This window comes from Erinaceus europaeus, chromosome 6, assembly GCF_950295315.1.
Source record: "Erinaceus europaeus chromosome 6, mEriEur2.1, whole genome shotgun sequence".
NCBI classification, from domain to species: domain Eukaryota; kingdom Metazoa; phylum Chordata; class Mammalia; order Eulipotyphla; family Erinaceidae; genus Erinaceus; species Erinaceus europaeus.
Window position 1 is genome coordinate 55,165,587 of NC_080167.1, and position 21,993 is coordinate 55,187,579.

General features: G+C 40.2%; 1 protein-coding gene across 1 annotated transcript in view; it reads left to right on the forward strand.

Annotated features, from left to right (window-relative positions):
• MRC1 (mannose receptor C-type 1) overlaps nucleotides 1-21,993 on the forward strand; it is a 113,581-nt gene that overhangs the window by 22,172 nt on the left and 69,416 nt on the right. The window contains exons 4-6 of the mRNA XM_016189657.2: nucleotides 6,551-6,715; nucleotides 15,374-15,487; nucleotides 19,849-19,995. Of these exons, the coding sequence (XP_016045143.1) occupies nucleotides 6,551-6,715; nucleotides 15,374-15,487; nucleotides 19,849-19,995 (426 nt within the window). The remainder of the gene's footprint in view (nucleotides 1-6,550; nucleotides 6,716-15,373; nucleotides 15,488-19,848; nucleotides 19,996-21,993) is intronic.

The window sequence follows — 21,993 nt, forward strand, 5'->3', positions numbered from 1 at the left end:
CCTAATGGGGCATAGATCTGGAGAGGTGGGGCCCCAGGACACGTTGGTGAGTTCATCTGCCCAGGGATGTCAGGTTGGTGTCATGGTGTCAGTTTGGTGGCTGAAAAGCATTAAGATATAAAGCAGAACAAATTCTTTAATTATCAGAAACCTAAAGGTAAGAGTATAGCAGGTGAGATCTGGGGTCTCCATTTTGGGAAAAGTTAGGAAGTCTGCAAGGGGTTCATGACTGCACTGATTTTTGCCTGAGCCCAACAGCTAACATGCAGGTAGGCTTAAAGGTGTTGTCTGGGGAGATGATGTCAAAGTTGAAACAGGACTAGAAAGCTGGATCATGGAAGAGAGTAGCTACCAAATATGGGAAAAGTATATAAATACCATTAACTGTAAACCACATCAATCTGACCTGGTGCCCATATTCAGTGTAGGAGCCTGTGTAACCTCTGCATCCCTGTAGGTCTGAGCTCACATTCCATGGTCACAGCTAGGAACACTCTAGGCTGTACTCACTTCAAGACCCGTCTTCCTTGAGTGGCGGAGTATATTGACCCAGCCTCCTTTCAGTGAGTGGGGCAGTCCCTACCATTGTTGTTCTACATTGATTGAGAATAAGATCCTGGAGAGGCCCACAAGATGGGAGGACCCAATTTCAAAGTCTCAGTTTCCATTTGCAGGGGGAAGCTTCACGAGTGTTGGAACAGTGCTTCAGGTCTCTCTCTCTCTCTCTCTCTTTCTCTTTCTTTCAACCTTTCTTCTTTTCTGTCTCATCATCTACAAAAAGAAAGAAATGGAAGTTCAAGTTTCACTTTATGTTTTCTCTTACTGTCCTTTATTCTTTTTTAAAAATTTTATTTATTTATTTTTTCTTTTGTTGCCCTTGTTGTTTTTATTGTTGTTGTAGTTATTATTGTCATTGTTGTTAGATAGGACAGAGAGAAATGGAGAGAGGAGGGGAAGACAGAGAGGGTGAGAGAAGATAGACACCTGCAGACTGCTTCACCGCCTGTGAAGCAACTCCCCTGCAGATGGGGAGCTGGGTGCTCGAACCCGGATCCTTACACTGGTCCCTGAGCTTCACACCACATGCGCCTAACCCACTCATGCGCTTAACCTGCTGTGCTACCGCCTGACTCCCACTGTCCTTTATTCTTAAGCTCCACCTATGAGTGAGATCCTTCAGTATTAGTTTTTCTCTTTTTGGCTTGTCTCACTCAACATGACACCTTCAAGTTCTGACCAAGATATTGCAGAGGAACTGTTAATTTTTTTTTTTTATTATTGCCATCAGGGTTATCATTGGGGCATGGTGCCTACATGACAACTCCACTGCTTCCAGAGGCCCTTTTCTTTTCTTTTATAGATAGAGAAATTGAGAGGGAAGAGGAGTATAGAGAGGCACAGAGAAAGAGACACACCTGTAATACCACTTCACTGCTCGTGGAATTTCCTCCTGCAGGAAGGAACCAGGGGCTTGAACCTGGGTCCTTGCTCATGGTATAATAATATATGCACTCTACCTAGTGCATCACTGCTCAGCCTCTTAAAACTATGTCTTTAAAACCAAATTGTTTGTCTTTTTCCTGTTAAATGTGAAAATTAAATGTCTGCAAAGGTGGCAAGGCAGTGGCACACCTGGTTGAGCACATACCTTGCCGTGCGTGAACACCCAGTTTGAATTTCTGCACCTCACCTGCTTGGGGTGAGGGGAAGCTTCACAAGTGGTGAAGCAGGCCTGCAGGCCTTTCTTTCTTCTTCTCTATCACCCTCTCCTCTCTCAATTTCTTTCTTTCCTATCAAATCAAATAGAAAGGAAAAAATGGCCACCAGTGGATTCACAGTGCTCCAGCAATAACCCTACTGGCAAAAAAGAAAAAAAAAAAAGTCTGGAAAACCTGTTTGATTTCAAGATGACAAGATAGTTCACTTGGGTAGTGTGCTTGCTTTGTCATGGGCACAATGCAGGTTTGAGCCTGTCTCCCATCTCATTGAAGGAAGCTTTGGTGTTGTGGTATCTTTCTATATCTTTATCTTTCTATCTGAAAAAGTCAGCCTGAAGTGCTGAAGCCAAAATAATAGCCAGTAATAGCCAAGTAATAGCCGAAACCAAAAACAAAGAGCAAAACCTGTTTGATTTCAATATGCATGAATTTTCTGAAGCACATTCTCTATTTTTTAAGTTTCCTTGAAGCGTGTAGCAGCTTACCCATCTCTCTCTTTCTTGATTTGCATTCCTTTCAAAAGGACATTTTATTTTATATTCACTTTAATAGATTTAATACAGGAAGATAAAGTGCCAATTACTGACGTAGTAACACTTAATATATGCTCTTCATTGTCCTTTGTGTTTTCTATTATAATGTTTTCCTTCTATTCAGGCATCATGAGAACAGGAAAAGGAAAAGATCCCTTTCAATTCTCCATAGCTTGCAAATTTAGATTTCATCAGTTGTGCTGGATTATTGTGGGAATTTGAACAATATAAGGAGATGCATTGTCAGCAAGCCTATACATTCATTGAGTTAAAAAAAAATGAACTCTTTGATTTAAAATACAATTTCTTTAAGTGGAGACCAAGTTGCATTTCCTTCTTTGGACATTTATATCCTTTCCCTCCCCCCTACTTCTAGGAAAGAAAATAATCTCTTCTTTTTACAACATGTTATTATTTTTGTAAATTATTTTTTAAAATATTTATTTATTTTATAGAGACAGCCAGAAATTGAGAGGAAAGAGGAGACAGAGAGAGAAGGAGACAGAGACACCTGCTGCACTGCTTCACTACTTGTGAAGCTTTCCCCCTGAAGGTGGGGACCAGGGGCTTGAACCTGGGTCCTTGTGCACTTTGGCATGTGCACTCAACCAGATGCGGCACCACCCAGCCCACATGTTATAATTTTTTTTACCTTTGTATATGGAAAAACTCAAAAAAAATAATGGTTTAGAACATCTTCACATTCAAACCAGTCTCATCTGAAAGAACTTACTTACATGGATAAGAATTTATTTAAACATTAACCTAGAAAAGGCTCAGGTCATGATAATTTAAATTTGACATTATTAATTCAAGCATATTTTATATAGATATAAAACAATTTCATAGGCAGGGGTAGATAACAAAGAGACCCTCATGCGTGAGGCTCCAAAGTCCCAGGTTCAATCCCCCACCCACCAGAGCTGAGCAGTGCTTTGGTAAAATAAAATAAAATAAGATAAATAAATGATTTTATAGTTAAAACATAAAAGGTCTTTCATGGATTCCTCATCTGACACAAAGAATCGTTTATCTTTGACTAAAAGCTCTTGGGAAGTTGTCTCATTTTTTAACAAGTCAAAAATATCTCAGAAAACTTGAGGAGTTACATAATCATTTCTCTCCTCCCTGAAAATAAATGGACTACTTCTCATGTATTTTATATTCTTAAAAAGGCCAAAAATTGGGGAGTCGGGCTGTAGCGCAGCGGGTTAAGCGCAGGTGGCGCAAAGCACACGGACTGGCATAAGGATCCCGGTTCGAACCCTGGCTCCCCACCTGCAGGGGAGTTGCTTCACAGGCGGTGAAGCAGGTCTGCAGGTGTCTATCTTTCTCTCCTCCTCTCTGTCTTCCCCTCCTCTCTCCATTTCTCTCTGTCCTATCTAACAACGACAACAACAATAATAACTACAACAATAAAACAAGGGCAACAAAAGGGAATAAATAAATAAAATAAATATTAAAAAAAAAGATTCAAAAAAAAGATTAAAAAAAAAAGATTTAAAAAAAAAGGCCAAAAATGGAGCCAAGAGTTAGTTCGCCTGGTAGGATGTGTGACTTACCATGTATGGGGCCCTGGACTTGAGCCCTGGCACCACCTGGGAGTACCATGGACAGTACCAAAGGAAACTCCTTGGATGATGGAGCAATACTGTGGTGTCTTTCCTCTCTCTGTGTGTGTCTGTCTCTCCTTCCATCAAATGGGTAAATGATAAAATTGGTCCAGGAAGAACTGTTGAGTGGTGGTATAGTGCGTGTGCACAGTCCCAGTGCTGCATTAAAAAAGGAGAGATAGATAAAAGAGAAGTTTTCATAATCTGAAACACAGAAAAATAACTCATTCACTTGTAGGTTTATAAGACATCTTATAGGCAAGAGACTACAAATTGTATGTCTTTCTTGAGACTACTAGCTTTTTTTTTTAAACTATGTTTTTTAAAAATATCTATTTATTCCCTTTTGTTGCCCTTGTTGTTTTATTGTTGTAGTTACTGAAGTCATTGTTGTATAGGACAGAGAAAAATGGAGAGAGGAGGGGAAGACAGAGAAGGGGAGAGAAAGATAGACAGACACCTGCAGACCTGCTTTACCACCTGTGAAGTGATCCCCCTGCAGTTGGGGAGCCAGGAGCTCAAACTGTGATCTTTGTGCTTTGCGCCGCCTGCGCTTAACCCACTGCGCTACTGCCTGACTCCATAGACTACTAGCTTTTAATAATCTATACACAAGCCAATAAATTACTTAGAAAAATAATCTATACTAATAATTGTTCAAACTGCAAGAAGGAAAAATGAATAACTAGTATGCAGGAACTACCTATATTTAATAGATTCCAGAGATTTGAGAATTAAACTGCAAAAGCTAGCAGTTTAATTAGGGTTGAACAACCTGTGAGTGACAGTATTTGAATGCAGGTTCTGGTGAGTCTTTTCTGGTATGTTCATGACCTTTACCTCTAAATGACAAATGGCTTTGTCATTTCTCCCATCCAAGTACTAACCAGGTCCAACCCTGTTTAGCTTCCGAGATCAGATGAGATCGGGTGAGTTTAGGGTGGTATGGCCATAGATGGCTTTATCATTTCTAAAAGCACCAAATTGGAATGCACAGAACAAGATATACATTTCTTTCTCCTATACCCCTGTTTTCTCTAAACTAAGAAGCTTGACCTGTTATTCTATCCTTATTTAGTCTTTGTATTCCTCTCACTTCTCAACTTATAGCAAATGTCCCAACAGAGAAATAGAGCCATTCTACCCTATTTTTTATTTCTTTGGGAATGAAAGAGCTTGGAAGTAGGCTTGTGAAAATTCCCTGGATTCATTTCAGGAGTGAAGAATATCTCCTAGGCACTCTTTATTAATTAATTTATTTTGCCACCAGGCTTATCACAGGGGCCCTCTGCCTGCATAATTTCTTAGCTCATGGAGGACTACCCCTACGTTTAGCAAAAGGGTGAGAGACAGAGAGCGAGAGACAGGAGAGATACTACAGCACCACTCCTCTGTATGTGAAACTGCCCCTCCATGCGGGTGTTCTCATTTGGTGGATGAGGATTAAACCCTACTCCTTGCACACGGCAAAATGTGCATTCTCCCAGGTGAGCTGTCTCCTGGGCCCTCTCATAGGTACTTGAAAGTGCATTATGAGAAAAGGATGGAAAAGAAGTGCAATCTTTTTTTTTTTTTACAGGCTCAACATTTTTGTTTTATTTTTTATTAATTTTATATTACATGTTAACAGGGATTTGAATCCAAATCATTCCCACCACCAGAGTTCTGAATCTTCAGTCTCCCCACTGCAATCCACCACAGTTCCCCTAAGGTTGTAGACATGGGCCAAACCATCATCTCTACATCTGTCCACATTTATACATAGTTAGTTGCTCCCCCCTTTTTTTCTGATTCAATTCTCTCTTCCACTCCAAGCCTTTCATGACAACATTACTACCTCCATATGTCCCTCTCCTTTTCCTTCTCTCTCTCTGGGGGCTGATGGAGCTGGACTTCAGAGCCCTCTTGTCATCTTCCTATCACTTCTCCCCTGCTGAGAGTATGGATCAAGTTTGTTTTTAGGGAGCAGAATTAGGAGTTCTGGCTTCTGTAATTGCTTCTCCACTGGACATGGGTGTTGACAGGTCAATCCATACCCCTAGCCTGTTTCTATCTTTCCCTAGTGGACCAGAGCTCTGGAGATGCGAAGGTCCAGGACACATTGGTAAGGTTGTCTGCCCAGAGAAGTTGGGATGAGGTCATGATAGCATCTGTAACATGGTTCCTGGAAGGTGGCATGACTTAAGTTTAAACAAAATGGTTTATGAACAGGAACCAAAAAGTAGGGACAGAGCAGATGAGATTAGGGTTTTTAGGGTAGAAGAAAGCTAGAAAATCCATTTTAGGCATGTACCTGGGGGGGGGCATACAACTATGGTAGTTTTGCTTGAATTTGTTGCTAGCTTGAAATTGCGTAAGTCTGAGAGAATGGTGTCAGAGTAGAGAAAAAGGGCTAGAATGTTGGATTAAGGCAGAGAATAGCTCCTATTCTTGAAAAAAAATTCTGTGGCTAAAATTAACTATTTACCTCCATCTGCTTGCTCCAGGGCCCATATGTATTACACAGGCCTGTATAACCTCTAAGTCTCTATTGGTCTGAGCTTACAGCTCATGGTCACAACTGGGAACATTGCAGGCTGCAAGAAATGGCAATCTTTAGGCAACCATGCTACTGGGATTGTTTCAAAACTATTGTTCAGACAGCCTTTCCTATCCATAATAAAGTTCTGTGTGATTTCTTTTACAGTTGAGGGCAGTGAAGTCTTATGGAATAAAGACCCACTGACAAGCATTTCCTATCAAATCAACCATGAATCTGCTCTGACTTGGCACCAGGCAAGGAAGAGTTGCCAACAACAGAATGCCGAACTACTGAGCATCACAGAGATTCACGAGCAAACATACCTGACGGGTAATGCCATGGAATGAATAAGATCTTGTTTGTTTCATTTCTACATAGTTTACCTTCAAAGCAGGAAGCACATTTGACAAGTCCTTTTTTTTTTTTTTTGGGTTACCAGTGGGCCACCTGCATGTTGGTAGAGATGCATTTTCTCTGGTTCTATGGAGTTGTCTTCTGCTATTGCTCTTGTGTCACTTACCTACAATAAAGAAATGTCTGCTTTGCTTGTGAAGAAGAGGAAATAGCATGAGTGGTTTTATCCCCCATAACTGTGTCTGTCCTAAGCAGATGTGCAGGTGTGATACATTTGCTTTCTGAAAAATGACACCTGGGATGGCCAGTAGGCTTCTTCTTGTGAGCCATTTGTTCTCTGGTTGTGATAATGTCTAGAGCATGTTCTGAGAAGGATTCTGAGGATTAGTGTGGATAACTGAGTCCTTTTTACTGCCTGTTTCTCTAACTCCTAGATTAAACTGGCTTTCAGGTCTTATTGTGACTTCTCCCACAGTATTATTTTTAAGTGATTTTTAAAATTTTTACTGAATTGTGAAGATTAAAAGTGGTAATGTTTGCTTGAGATGAGCATTTTCCTTAGGAGGTATACATTGGGAGAACAGAAGTGAGAACTAGGAATGAGTGTGGGACAAAAAAGTGTTAGTTTCCTGGCTCCAGAATCCCTCCTTCCAGTGCATTTCTGCTACAAGATGACTAGAGCTCTTTTTTTTTTTTTTGCCTCCAGGGCTATTGCTGGGGCTCAGTGCCTGCACCATGAATCCACTGCTCCTGGAGGCTACCCCCTCTCTCTGTTGCCCTTGTTGTCCATCGTTGCTGTATCATCATTTTTGCTGTCATTGCCGTCGTTGTTGTTGGACAGGACAGAGAGAAATGGAGAGAGGAGGGGGAGACAGAGATGGGAGAGAGAGATAGACACCTGCTGACACTGCTTGTGAAGCAACTACCCAGCAGGTGGGGAGCTGGGGCTCAAACCGGATCCTCAGGTCAGTCCCTGCGCTTTGCGCCATGTGCGCTCTCTCGCTGCACTACTGCCCGTCCCCCATGACTAGAGCTCTTATCCTAGGACCACTATGTTCAGATATCCAGAGTGGCTGCCCATTTCCTGTCAGATAATTCATGGATCATCTTTACCTGGCATTCAGAGCTTGTTCACTAACTGTTTGGCTTCATGCATTTTGCTGTTTCGACAAAAGCAACGTTTTGTGTTTCTAATCTATGCGTCCTACTTCCTCATTTCCATATATTTTCCTGTGCTAGTTTTTGTGCCTGTAATTCACAGATTTACTCACTTGAAATGCAATCTTCTCTAGTGCCATATGCATTTTCTTTTATTTTTGTGCACCAATTTTATTGTAATTCTTGTTATGCATGTCCTACTTTCATTACAAGATTATAGATATATGCAGTTATTATATTTTTGTTTACTCATTTAGCAAGATACCTGGTCTCTTTGTGAAGCACTATGCCAGTTCCTAGGGATACAGTGTGACCAAAGCCATTCCTTTCCAGCTCATATAGAGCTCAAGGTCAAGTGGAAACAACCACAAGAGCATGAAGATAAAATATCCCATAAATGTAACTCAGAGTAAGTGCCATGAAGAAAGTCAGCCCTAACTTGTGTGGAGTCTGGAGTAGAGGGTCAGATGGCTGCAAGCAAGAACTGTTTGTGCCTTCTCCAACCCCAAAGAAAGAACCCTCCAAAGAGCAGTCTCAAGGGAGGTTTGATGACTAATAAGTGGTCATGAAGCACAACCAAAATAATTATGTAGAAACTTAGACCAATGACTGGATGCTGGGTCCATATATAGCAATAAGACCACTAAACTTTGTGATTCTTCAATGTGGATCTACTAACTAATCACCAGGGGACCTTGTTAAAGTGAATAGTCCCCGGGAACAGTGCTCAGAGGTTCTAGATCAGTAGGAATCTTTATCCTAAGAGTGGCCTGGTAAGCTGCATATTATCGACTTTCCAGACAATTCTGGGAAAAGAATTTGGGGACTATACTCTGCAGAAACACTCTTAGTAATTGCTACAGTGTTTCCAGACCAGGCACTGACTTCAGGGATAAAAAGTATGGACACTAGGGCCAGGGAGATACAACAGCCTTTTATACATAAAACCCAGAGGTCCCACCATAAGCCAAGCTGAACAGTGCTCTCTGGTCAAAAAATTAAATAATAATAATAATAAAAAGAACAATGAACTTTGAAGCCAAGTTGTTCAGGTTCTGGCTCTAGAGGTCTGTATTGAGGGTGATTTCCTGAGACTTCTGTGTCTTAGAAACTTTATGTTCAAGGGGAAAATATTTGTCAACCAATATAAGGGGTAGAACATGTCCCCGGCCTTGTCTCATTTTGCAGCTATTTTCAGATTAGATCCCTCATCAACTAGGACACATTTCTCCACACCGGTCTTTTTTTTTTTTTTTTTAATTTTTATTTATAAAAAGGAAACACTGACAAAACCATAGGATAAGAAGGGTACAACTCTACACAATTCCACCACCAGAGCTCTGTATCCCATCCCCTCTCCTGATAGCTTTCCTATTCTTTATCCCTCTGGGTCATTATGGGGTGCAGAAGGTGGAAGGTCTGGCTTCTGTAATTGCTCCCCCGCTGAACATGGGCATTGGCAGTTCGATCTATACTCCCAGCTTGCCTCTCTCTTTCCCTAGTGGGGCAGAACTCTGGGGAATCGGAGCTCCAGGACACATTGATGGGGTTGTCTGCCCAGGGAAGTCAGGTCGGCATCATGGTATTATATGGAACCTGTGGCTGAAAGAAGAGTTAACATATAAAGCCAAACAAATTGTTGACTAATCATGAACCTAAATTAGGCTGGAATATTGCAGATGGAGATTTGAGGTCTCTGATTTAAAGATAGCTACTACACACCAGTCTTAATATATTAGTGGTAGTTATTTTTCATTTTTAAAAATTAATTTTGAAGTTATTTAATACATTTGAATTTTGCCAGAACAAAGTTAACATGCATTTGTTTAGCACAAGTAGGTATGATGCCTCAAGCATGACTGGGTAAGTAGGATTTTTCTGCTTCTAGTCCCTTCCTAGAACTAGATCATGAACTGGTCCTCTGTAATTAAATATTTTTGAAATGTGAAACATTATTTTTAGTCATCACTGGCACCTCATTGCTTGGGCTGACTTTTTCAGATAGTGAGAGATAGAGATAGAGAGTCAGAGATAAAAATGAAGCTACACTACTGAATCTTCCTCCGGTGTGATGAGGACCGCACTTGAATCTGGGCTGTATGCATAGCAAAGCAGTACACTAAGTGAACTGTTTGCTGGCCTCAATCTTAACCTGTATCAATGTCCTCCATTCATAACTCATAATTTTCTTTTAGTTAGTGTAGAGATTGACCATTGTTTTCTTTTCCCTCTCCTCTCCTGTCCCCTCCTCCCCTTCCCTGTGCCCTCCTCTCCTCCCCTCCCCTCTCCAATCCTCCCCTCCCCTCTCCAATCCTCCCCTCTCTTCCTCTCCCCTTTCCACTCCTCCACTCCCCCTCTCCTCCCTCCTCCCCTTTCTCTCTCTTCTCCTCCACTCCTTCTATCTCCTCCCCTCCCCTCCTTCCATCTCATTCCCTCCTTTCCCCTCCTCCCCCTCCTCCTGTTCCTCCCCCCTCCCCTCCCCTCTCTCCCCCTCTCCTCCCCTCCCCTCCCTCCCCCCTCTCCTTCCCTCCTCTGCTCCCTCTCCTTCCCTCTCCTTCCCTCTCCTTTCCTCCCCTCTCCTTCCCTCCTCTTTCTTCCCCTCTCTTTCCCTCCCCTTTCCTCCCCTCTCCTTCCCTCCCCATTCCTCCCCTCTCCTTCCCTCCTGCCTCTCCTTCCCCTCTCCCCTCCCCTCCCCTCCTCCCCTCCCCTCCTTCTCTCTTCTCCTCTCCTCCCCTCCCTCTCACCCCTCCTCTCCTCCCCTCCCCTTCCTTCTCCTTCCCTTCCCTCTCTCCCCCCTGTTCTCTCCTTTTCAGTTGCTACCAGGGTTATTGCTGGGATTTAGTGTCTTCATGATGAATCCAATGTTCTCTGTGGCCACCCCCCCCCTTTCTTTTATCTGATAGGAGAGAAATTGAGAGGAAGGAGAGGTAGAGAGGGAGAGAGAAAGATACCTGCAGTACTATTTCACTACTTCTGAAGCTTCTGCTCCTTAGGTGGGGACTGGGTTCCTGAACCTGGATCCTTGCACATGGTAATGTATGTGCTCAACCGGGTGCACCACTGCCTGCCCCCTAACTCACTGTTTTCATTGCATAAACTTCAAAATGAGACTATACTTCTTTCTGTTGATTACTGTGCTTTGTTCAGAATTCTGTCTTGTGTTGGTGTGGGGGGGGTGTCTTTCTAATATTAGGACAAAGAATCAGAGTGATCACTTTTTACAACCAGGCTTGTAAAGAAGGAGAAAGTAAAGAAAGCACAGAAAGAGATGCATCCATATTCATAGCTTGGGGAGAGAGGAGAGAGGTAGTGCATAGGACTTCACTGATGCTTTGGTTTCTCTCATAATTAAGTAAATAAATCTTTTAAAAAGAGAGAAACAAAACTACACACAAGTAGATATTTAAGGAATACAAACAATGACCTGGGGCAATCTGGCATTATTGGTGTTCATGTGTATGGGTGAGGGGAAAAAGTCATCGGGGTTAAAATGGTTTCACTTGACTTAAAAAAAAAAGCTGTGGGTTGTATTATAATGACTTTCTGATTTGCACTTAACTTTCTGGAAGCCTGGTAACAGAATACAGGTTCCTTTTTTTTTTTTTTAAACTGTCTTCCCCAGTTACACAGAGGAACAGGGTGAACTGGGCAGGATGGAGGCTTTGTCCAGCTCTGGATTCATTTCCAGTCCTTGCTGTGCTATCACCCCAGAGGAAATGCTTCCCTAATCACTTGGTGCTATCAAGTCCCTCAGGACAGCCAACAAGACCCCAGACGTCCACAGCCCGGGTTCATTTCAGATACTAATGTGACTTTTAGTCAAGCCCCGGGAATTCTAGTCAGCAAATTTTAACTGAAATCTAGACAAGAATGACTTCTCTAAGGAGATTTGTAGCATTTCCTGCTTTCCTCTAAGTCAAAAATATCATGAATTATCAGAAAAAAAATCTGATGAGAATTAAAAAAATAAAGCAGAATTTTGTTTTCCTCTGGAGGGTAGTTGTTGGGATATATTGTCAGGGTTTATTGGGCTATATTGAGAATATTCCTCAACAGAATAGTATGGTTGGGGGGGGTAAGGATTTACTTCATTTGGGGGGAAATGTGCTACTAAAATGAGAGAGGAAGCACATAATAATTATATTTAATTTTAAAAATATTTGAAAATATCTGTATATCTTTATTGAGGTACATTGGCTTATATAATTGTCGGTAGTGCCTTTTAACAACTCTTCAAAATTACTTAAACTGTAATATTTATTTTATGTGAGACTAAATAATTATTTGTTGAGAGAAACAGAGGGATTAAGAGGACAGAGAGAGGTCATGAGTACTGCTCATCTTTGACATAAAGTGGTGTTAGGTTTGCATCAGTGTCCATGAGGGCCACAGGCACACAAGTTATTGCTCTAAAGGACAATCTATTTACCCATCCATGTGTGATGCATTTAATTTCTCAGTAGTTTTTATTGTTGTTGTTATCACTGTTATTAATGAGTTACTTAACTAAGGCCTGTGCATGTGTGACACCACCACAACCCTGGGTCAATTTTTTTCAACTATATTTTAAAGATAAAGGGAGGGGTGTGGTCCAGGAGGTGACGCAGTGAATAAAACATTGGATTCTCAAGCATGAGGTCCTGAGTTCAATTCCTGGCAGCACATGTACCACAGTGATGTCTGGTTCTTTTTCTTTTTCCTCCTATCTTCCTCATGAATAAATAAATAAATTCTTTAAAAAAAAAAGATAAAGGGAGGGGGAAAGACAGAGAAGAGAAGAAGAGATGCCTCAACACTGTTCTACATTCATGGACTTACCATAGTGCCAATCATGGTACTCCTGTGAGGTGCTGGTTCTCAGAACCAGGGCTTCCTGCACAGCAAAGCAAGCATCCTACTGTGGGAATTAGCTCCCAGCTCCTGTAAATATACTTTTCAAAAAACTTGTTAAGAATGTTTCTCGGGAGCCAGGCGGTAGCGCAGCGGGTTAAGTGCAGGTGGTGCTAAGCGCGAGGACCAGCATGAGGATGCCGGTTCGAGCCCCCGGCTCCCCACCTGCAGGGGAGTCGCTTCACAGGCGGTGAAGCAGGTCTGCAGGTGTCTATCTTTCTCTCCCCTCTCTCTCTGTCTTCCCCTCCTCTCTCCATTTCTCTCTGTCCTATCCAACAACGACGACATCAACTACAACAACAATAAAAAGACAACAAGGGCAACAAAAGGGAAGATAAATAAATAAAAATTACAAAAAAAAATAAAAAAGAATGTTTCTCATGATTCTGAGATCATGTTAGCTGCTATTTACTGGACAGCTGAGTGCCAGACACTGGACTTTATTTCGCCATGTGTGCTTAATCGGCTGGGCTACCGCCCTACTCTCTGGACTTTATTTCTAATGTTCACACCAACCTCCCAATGTCTGTGACTGTCCCCACTTTATAGATGAGGCAACAAACCAGGAAGAGGTTTGAAAGGTGCTTGTTGGCCCAGAAAAGAGCTGACCTGGGATACATGCTGTTTTTCTGCTTCACTGTCTTCATCTTACACAATTAGCAATGATCTTGTGGTCCCTAAACCTGGAGAAATTTTCATTTGCATCAGGAGCTTATTTCTAATCTACCACCTGACTCTACAGTATCTGCAGGACTGACTGCTCTGGCAGCCCCTTCTTACATGCCTCACAGTAATTTCATCTGCTTTACTTCTGTTTTCTACCCTCAAAAATGTTGGAAAAGGCTCTTTAGTCCTCAATTCCTGAATCAGATTTATAAAGACATGTGCAAGATTAGGATTTACAGAACCGAAATAAAATCTAGGAAGTAAAATTTGGCTTGATTCCCTGATCACTCCTCTAGTTTTCTTTAGTGTTTCCTGGAAAACATATGGGACTATGGTATAAAAAAGAAGAAAAAATTTAAAAGGTCAGAGTATAGAACCATTTCAGAGAATGCTACAGGGAATATAAACTAGTATTTAGGATGTGGAATCACTGCTTTTATAGTAAATCACAAAGATTCAATCTACCCCTTTATAAAATGACATGAGCACACTACAGTTAAAAAATTGAAGGTGATGTTTATCTACCTTAAATTATTTATTGAACACACTTTGAATTTTGTTTCTAATTTATATATATATTTTGCTAATCCTAACTCAATGTAGATTAACAATAGCTTAAATTTATTGGAGGAATACTATGTGTTCTTGATTCAAGTACAAGGTGTCTATCTAATTTCTTCAAAATAAATGTATAGCACCTAGAACAGATGATAAATATCAGGGAATAGATAATACGCCCAAAGAATGATCATCTTTTTTCATCATGCCATAATGGTAATTAAATAATCTCATACAACATCTACTTTCTTTGTATAACCACTTGACTATTCATAGATTTAAAAATGTAGTTATGCTTGTTTTCTTAACCAGTAAATTTCTTTAAATACCAAAATGTTTTATTTTGGTAATAATTATATTAAGCATCACTCTCACTAATATCCCTACTATAAGTATGGAAATAATTATTATTCATGTCAGTACAACTTTAAAGATTCTTATTCCCTTGCCTTTGGCTCTCACATTCACTTCCTTTCTCTTTCTTCCTTTTCCCTTCCTTCATTTCTCTCGTTCTCTTTATTTCTGTCATCACTGGGCTTTCACTGTGCCAGGATGACTTTTTCAGATAGACAGATAGATAGATAGAGAGAGAGAGAGAGAGAGAGAGAGAGAGAGAGAATAGAGACCACAGTACCTAAATAAGGTTCTTCACATTGTGGTGCTGACCCTAGGGTTGAATCTGGGCCACAAACATGCCAAAGCAGGCACCCTTTCAGGTGAGTTATTTTGCTGACTTTTCTTTTTTCAAGTGTTTAAATATTTTTATTTAAAAAAATTCTTTTCATTTTTCACTGGGAAATCCAACATGAATGATTCCACTGTTCTTAGTGTGTGTGTGTGTGTGTGTGTGTGTTGTGTTTTGGACAGGTGAGAGCCAGAAAGGGAAAGAGATCAGGAAAGATATCACAGCACCACTCCACTGCTTGTGACACTTCCCCTCTGCAGTGTTCCCATGAGGTGGAGGGGGCTAAAGTTTGGGCCCTCCTGTATGGATGGTTAAGTGCACATTCTACTGGGTGCACTATCTCTTGGCTATTTATTTACTTTTATGAGAAAGATAGAAAAAGAAAGATGAGAGCACTGTTTAGCTCTGAGATAACAGTGCAGGACATTGGGCCTCAAGTATGTAAGTCCTGTGCTTTAACACTGAGATATATTCCTGGCCTTCACTCTCATTTTCTTTCTTGACCAGTGGAGGTAAGAGTCGTACTTATCTTTGGTTGTTCAGAAAATCAGAGGTAAAACATTTCACATGGTTTTTAGTACTTCCTCATCTATGCTATGATTCAAGCACCTTATTTCCAAATTTGATTTCACGGCCTTTTCTGAGTACAAGTTTTGCTTTGCTTTTGTGTTGTATAGGATTGACCAGATCCATGACCTCAGGACTCTGGATTGGCTTGAACAGTCTGAGTTTCAACAGCGGGTGGCAATGGAGCAGCGGCAGTCCATTCCGATACTTGAACTGGCTACCAGGTACAGTGAAGATTGTCTTTGGGAGACCATTCCAAATCTGACTTATCTGTATCTCATAGAGACTGCCACTGTCTCACAGGCTAATCTCAAAGAATGGGGAGACCTTGCCAGATACAATCTATTTGTGTGTGTGTGGTCATTCTCTGGGCCTAGTCAATGTTAGATTTCCCTGCTATGAGCTGACTTTTTCAGACAGATAGTAAGATATGTATACATCACTCTCTCTTTCTAGTACCACAACACTATGACTTCTCCCCAGCATGTCCATGTGATATGCCAACTACTTGAACCTGGGCTGCATACATATGGGAAGGCAAGTTCCCTACCAGGTGGGCTGCATCTTCAGCCTCAGTAGTTCTTTTCTTGTCAAGTGTTTAAATCTGCTAATTGGCGATGAGTCTAAAACTATAAAGTTATACCAGCTCCCTGGAATGAGGTATTTATCTTCATAGTCTATATAAGTATAGACTATGAAGGTATATATCTTCATCTTCATAGGTATATATCTTCATCTTCAATTTTTGTGTACATTTTTTCCAATGCATCATAAGTAGAAGTGTCACTAGAGGATTGCAGCAGTAGTCAGCTCTCTTTTCCTCTGGATCATGAGGAGTAAATATTGCTCCTAGCGATAGGAAATGTCCTTACAGATGAGGGTTGATTTGTCTGCCTGCTTACTCGGTCAGATTGCACTGGAGAATTCTAGTTGATTTCAATCAGATCACAAAATGATAATAATTATTTGTTAGAGGACTAGAATTTGTTCTTTATTGCTTAATTATTGTACATCATTAGGTAGTTATTTTACTTATTATTCTTTTGAGGGGTGATGATGTCATACTTAAACAAGCTCATTCCAAGAGAAAATCTGGGGGTTAGCTTTGGTGAAGGTGACTAATTGTAATACCAATGTAAAATTGTAATACCAATGAACAAAGAAAAGAAATGTCCTTCCATATTAAGCTAAGTTCCCAAGAAATATGTAGAAGATCAAATCACCTTCTGAACTGCTATCAGAGTTTATTCAAACTAAAATTACTTTGTGAAATATTTAAATTAGTCATTTTGTAAATTATTCAAAATTTCAATTGAATGCTTTCCAAGTAATTCAACTATTCAAATAATATACATTTGAATATAGAGTATTTTACATAAATGATGAACTAGTGTGAATTCAAATGTGCAGTAACTACAGTAAGCATTAAAAACCACTAATTGATACGTTAAAGTCACCAGTGGTGTTTTGTTAATAATGTATACAATGATTTACTAATTACTAAGTTATTAACTAATAGCTATAGAATGTGTCACTATTTTTTCTTCAGCATTTTTCCAGCATCAACACATATGGCTATTAGTTCTCTATGAAGCTTGCTCACAATATCACCAAGTTTTAAACAAAAATTTTTTTTATTTGTTCAGTTATATTTATTTATTTTGTGTCATGTACTCTCATGCATTCATGATTTCACAGCTCCTGGGTTGATTTATTCCACCATGCTTCTTCTCTCTCTCTCTGTCTCTGTCTCTCTCTTCTCCCTCCCTTTTCTCTTTTTTTTTTTTAAATTTTTATTTATAAAAAGGAAACATTGACAAAACCCATAAGATAAGAGGAGTATAGCTCCACACAATTCCCACCACCAGAACTCCATATCCTACTCCCTCCCCTGATAGCTTTCTTATTTATTCCTCTGGGAGTATGGACCCAGGGTCATTATGGGGTACAGAAGATGTAAGGTCTGGTTTCTATAGTTGCTTCCCCGCTGAACATGGGCACTGCCAGGTTGATCCATACTCCCAGTCTGTCTCTTTACCTAGTGGAGCAGGGCTCTGGGAAAGTGGGGCTCCAGGACACATTGGTGGGGTTATCTGCCCAGGGAAGTCAGGTTGGCATCATGGTATCATCTGGAACCTGGTGGCTGAAAGAAGAGTTAAGATATAAAGCCAAACAAATTGTTGACTAATCATGAACCTAAAGGCTGGAATAGTGCAGATGAAGATTTGGATAAGAGGGGTACAATTCCACACAATTTCCACCACCAGAGTTCTGCATCCCATCCCCTCCATTGAAAGCTTTCCTATTCCTTATCCCTCTGTAAGTATGGGCCCAGGATCATTATAGGGTGCAGAAGGTGGGAGGTCTGGCTTCCCCACTGAGCATGGCATTGCCAGGTCGATCCATACCCCTATCCTGTTTCTATTTTTCCCTAATGGGGCAGTAGGGCTGTGGGGAGGTGGGGTTCTAGGACATATCAGTGAGGTTATCTGCCCAGGGACGTCAGGTTGGCATCATGGTAGTATCTGTAGCTTGGTGACTGAAAAGCATTAAGATATATAGCAAAACAATTTTTTTAATAATCAGGAACCTAAAGCTAAGACTATAGCAGTTGAGATTTGGGTTCTCCATTTTGGGAAAAGTTAGGAAGTCTGTTTGAAGTATATTCCAAGGGGCTCATGACTTATTAATTTTTGCCTGAGCTCAACAGCTAACAGGTGTGCTAAAGGTATTGTCTGAGGAGATGGTGTCAGAGTTGAGAATAAGACTAGACAGCTGGATCAGAGAAGAGAGAAGCTCCCAAATATAAGAAAGTATATAAATACCATTAGCTGTAAGCCCCATCTATCTGACCTGGGGCCCATACTCAGCAAAGGAGCCTGTGTAACCTCTGCATCCCTGTAGGTCATAGCTAGGAACATTGTAGGCTGCACTCTTTTCAGGACCCTTCTTCCTCGAGTGGCAGAGTTCAAACAGCCTTCCTTTGGAGAGGGGGGCAGTCCCTAACATTGTTGTTCCACATTGAAAGCAAGGTCCTAGAGAGGCCCACAAGTGGGTCCACAATACTGTTCCTGATAGAGATGACCAGTGACAGTGGAGAGAGGGATCTTTTAGAGGTCTAGGCACATCATATATATGTGGGAATCCCAGAATTCCCTGACTAGGGCCCCGGATGATGGGTTTGTCTGGCAGTAAGTAAAAGAGCCATCATTAAAGTGTGCTGAACTCTTGCCCTTATCCAGCTTTTGTAGTCTTTACTTTGTTTGACAAGGTTAGCCTTAGAGTAATTGAGGTAAGTGAAATAGGAAGCAGTTGAGGAGAGTATCTAACGCTAGGTAGAAGCAATTTGATTAAGTACTTTATGGTGTCTTTTTTAGGTCTTTCTACTTGCTTTCTGCACTTATAGAGTCACTGTAGACTACAGTGCACTTTTAAAGGTATCACCAAGTTTTTAAAGCATCATTAAATGTATCACTAACAAGTTTTTCTTTGGTAGTCAAGCAATTTTGTAAGATTTTTTCATAAAGGCTTTAGAGTGCAGGTAAATATAATTTTTATCATGCAGGAAGGGAAAGTGTGGTCTAAGATTAAGTTATAGTCATGTCAAAGGTCACACAATAGAGCCATTAACAAAATGCGACTCACTTTTTTTTTTCAGTTTTTATTACATATATTTTTATTATTGAATAGAGACAGAGAGAAATTGAGAGGGGAAGGGGAGATAGAGAGGGAGAGATGGAGATACCTGCAGGCTTGCTTCACTACTCTTGAAGCTTTCTCCCTTAGGTAGGGACCAGGGGCTTGTACCCAGGCCCTTGCACTGTAATATGTGCAATTAACCAGATATGCAACTACCTGGCCCCTTCATTCTATATTTAGACGTGAAGTGAAATTGGTTTTAGATTATTGGCTTTAAAATTTCATACCAAAGTTGTGAATTGTGGGCACTGCTGTATGTACCCACTGTATTGGCCTTATCTGGCTCGTTGATCAGTTTCCAGCAGGAGATAGGATGAAGGTTTAGTTGCTAAAACTATTCTTTAGGAAGTTGAGTTGAAAATCTTAAAAGTCTTAATAGTAGGCACACTATATCTACATTTTTATGATATGTATCTGCTTTCTCCATAAGCCTTCCTATATCGTCTTTCCTGCCTTCTCTAAGTGTAAAAAGCTATCCTAGATCCAGAAATTCTCTAATTTGGCCCTCAAGATTGACTTGACTTAATTTCTTATAGGTGTTTACAAAATTTAATATGGTGGATTAGGGATATCATGGATTCCTTAGTTGGGTACCTCTCTACTATTCATAACATAACCTATTGTTCAGGTTTTGGGGTCTATCTTTATCATTGGTAATGTGAAATATGTCATTTGAAAGAAGTATACTTGTGTAGTCAACATTTTAGGCATGAGAATATCAGGCAGGAAGAAAACAAATAGACACTCGTCTTGTCTTTTCCTCTGAAGTCAGTAATTACTTGTTCTACCATAGCCAAAGGCAGAATATAGATGAAAATATGACTTTGTAGAGGTTCACTGTAATAACTACACTAGTCCCACCTTGTGCTTTATTTTTCTTCCAAAGGAAACCCATCAACAGAACCTGGAAAAACCTGTGTGTCACTAAATCCTGGGAAAAATGCCAAATGGGAAAGTCTGGAGTGTGTTCAGAAACTTGGCTATATCTGCAAAAAGGGCAACACAACCTTGAATCCTTTTGTTATTCCCTCAGGTAAGTGATCCGTTTAATAGGAAGTGCATCAAATTTCAAAGTTAGGAAATTTCAGTCAAGTCATGATGGTATGAAATGATTCCACATGTTTCATTGATGATTTATGACATTGTAAAATTTCCTTTATGTGGGTTGTTGCCACTGGTCCTAATGTTTCCTGAGTGTGGGATGGTGTTTAACTTGTGCAAAACCTTTGACACAACAGAAATAAGGACTTCGTTTCACAGCAACCCCACAAAGTAGGTATTCTCTTCATACATTCTAGATGAGGAAAAAGATATTCAGAAGATACATGAAATTTGTATAAGTAACTGTACTAAAATTCAATTGAGGGGGGAAATATTGCAATGAGATTTTTTTTTATTATATCCTGAGAATTTAAGGTTTTATCTCATCCCCAGTGCTATTCAGCTAAACATCTCATGCTCAGATTTTCATTAAAAAAAAAAAGTAACAAAACAGTTATTTGTAAATTAAATTTTACAAATAGGCCTTTTGGGGAAAAAAATCAGGCTTTCCACAGAATTCTGTAGGAGAGTCAAACTATTGAGACAAGAATAGAGTCATTCTTTAAATTGACAAAACAATTAAAAAATTTTTTTATTACCTATATTTATTTATTGGATAGAGACAGCCAGAAATTGAGAGGGAAGTGGGGGTAGAGAGGAAGAGAGACAGCAGCAAGACACCTGAAACACTGCTTCACCACTCACAGAGCTTTCCCCTTGCAGGTGGGGACCGGGGACTTGAACCTGGGTCCTTGTGCATTGTAATATGTGCACTTAACCAGGTGCGCCACCACCTGGCCCCAACAAAACCATTTTTTATCCCTCTATTATCTGTTTTTGATGACTATTTTATTTGTTTTTATTTTTTACTAGTGATTTAATACTGATTTACAAAATTACATGTCAACAGGTGTATAATTCCATACCATTCCTACCACCAGAGTTCTGAATCTCCAATCAATCTATTGTAAGCTACAATAATTTTTCTAAGGTTTCAGATATTGGTTAACTACTATTTCTACAACTATCTGTTTATATTTGTCTATAATTTCCCTCCCCCCTTTTTTAAAGGTTCTGGCTTCTCTTCCTTTCCAAGCTACACATAACCCTATTACTACATCTAAATGTCCCTCACTTTTTTTCTCTTCTCTCTCCTGATGGAGTTGGAGTTCCAAGCTTGAGGACTATTTTAGAACTTGGCGGGGGGAGGGTTATGTGTGTAGGTATAAATGTGCACATGTAGTCTGACTAGTATATGTAACAATGTGGCATTCTTGGGTTTTTTTTTCTCTTTGATTTCTAAAACCCACTTTTGAAAATTTGGAAATATGGCTGACATGGCTAAAGCACATATCTGAGAGGGAAGTGAAAAAGGGAAGGACACTCTGAAATAGTAATTGGTGTAGGTGTGACTTGGAAAGGAAGTGAATAAAGATGGGGAAAAATATATATAGGTAGATATACTGATTTAGATATATAATCAAACTATGATCTATGACTTTGGGAGAACTTTTACAGTTTCCACTGGAAAGGGATGGGGACACAGAACTCTGGTGATGGGAATGGTATGGAATTATACCCCTATTATCTTATAATTTTGTAAATCACTAATAAAAAAAAGAAAATTCTAAAGTATAAAATGACAAATGATACTATTCTCCCAACTCTTCTAACATCCAATTTCCCTCCCTAATAATCAACTGGTTCTGGGTATATATCCTTATTTAGTTAATGGATACATAACTTTGACCACCATTCCACATGTGTAGTTCATACACAGCTTTTGCACTCTTTTTCCCTTTAAATGACTTGAGAGGGAGAAATTGAGAGGACAGGAAGAAACACTAAAGTACTGCTCCACAGTCCATGGAACACTCCTTTTTGCTGTTGTCTGTGGTGCTCTATGTAGTGTCAACGATGGAACCTAGGGTCTTCTGCCCAGTAAGACATGTACTCTGCCTACTAACCTATCTCCTGCTCCCCAGTATGC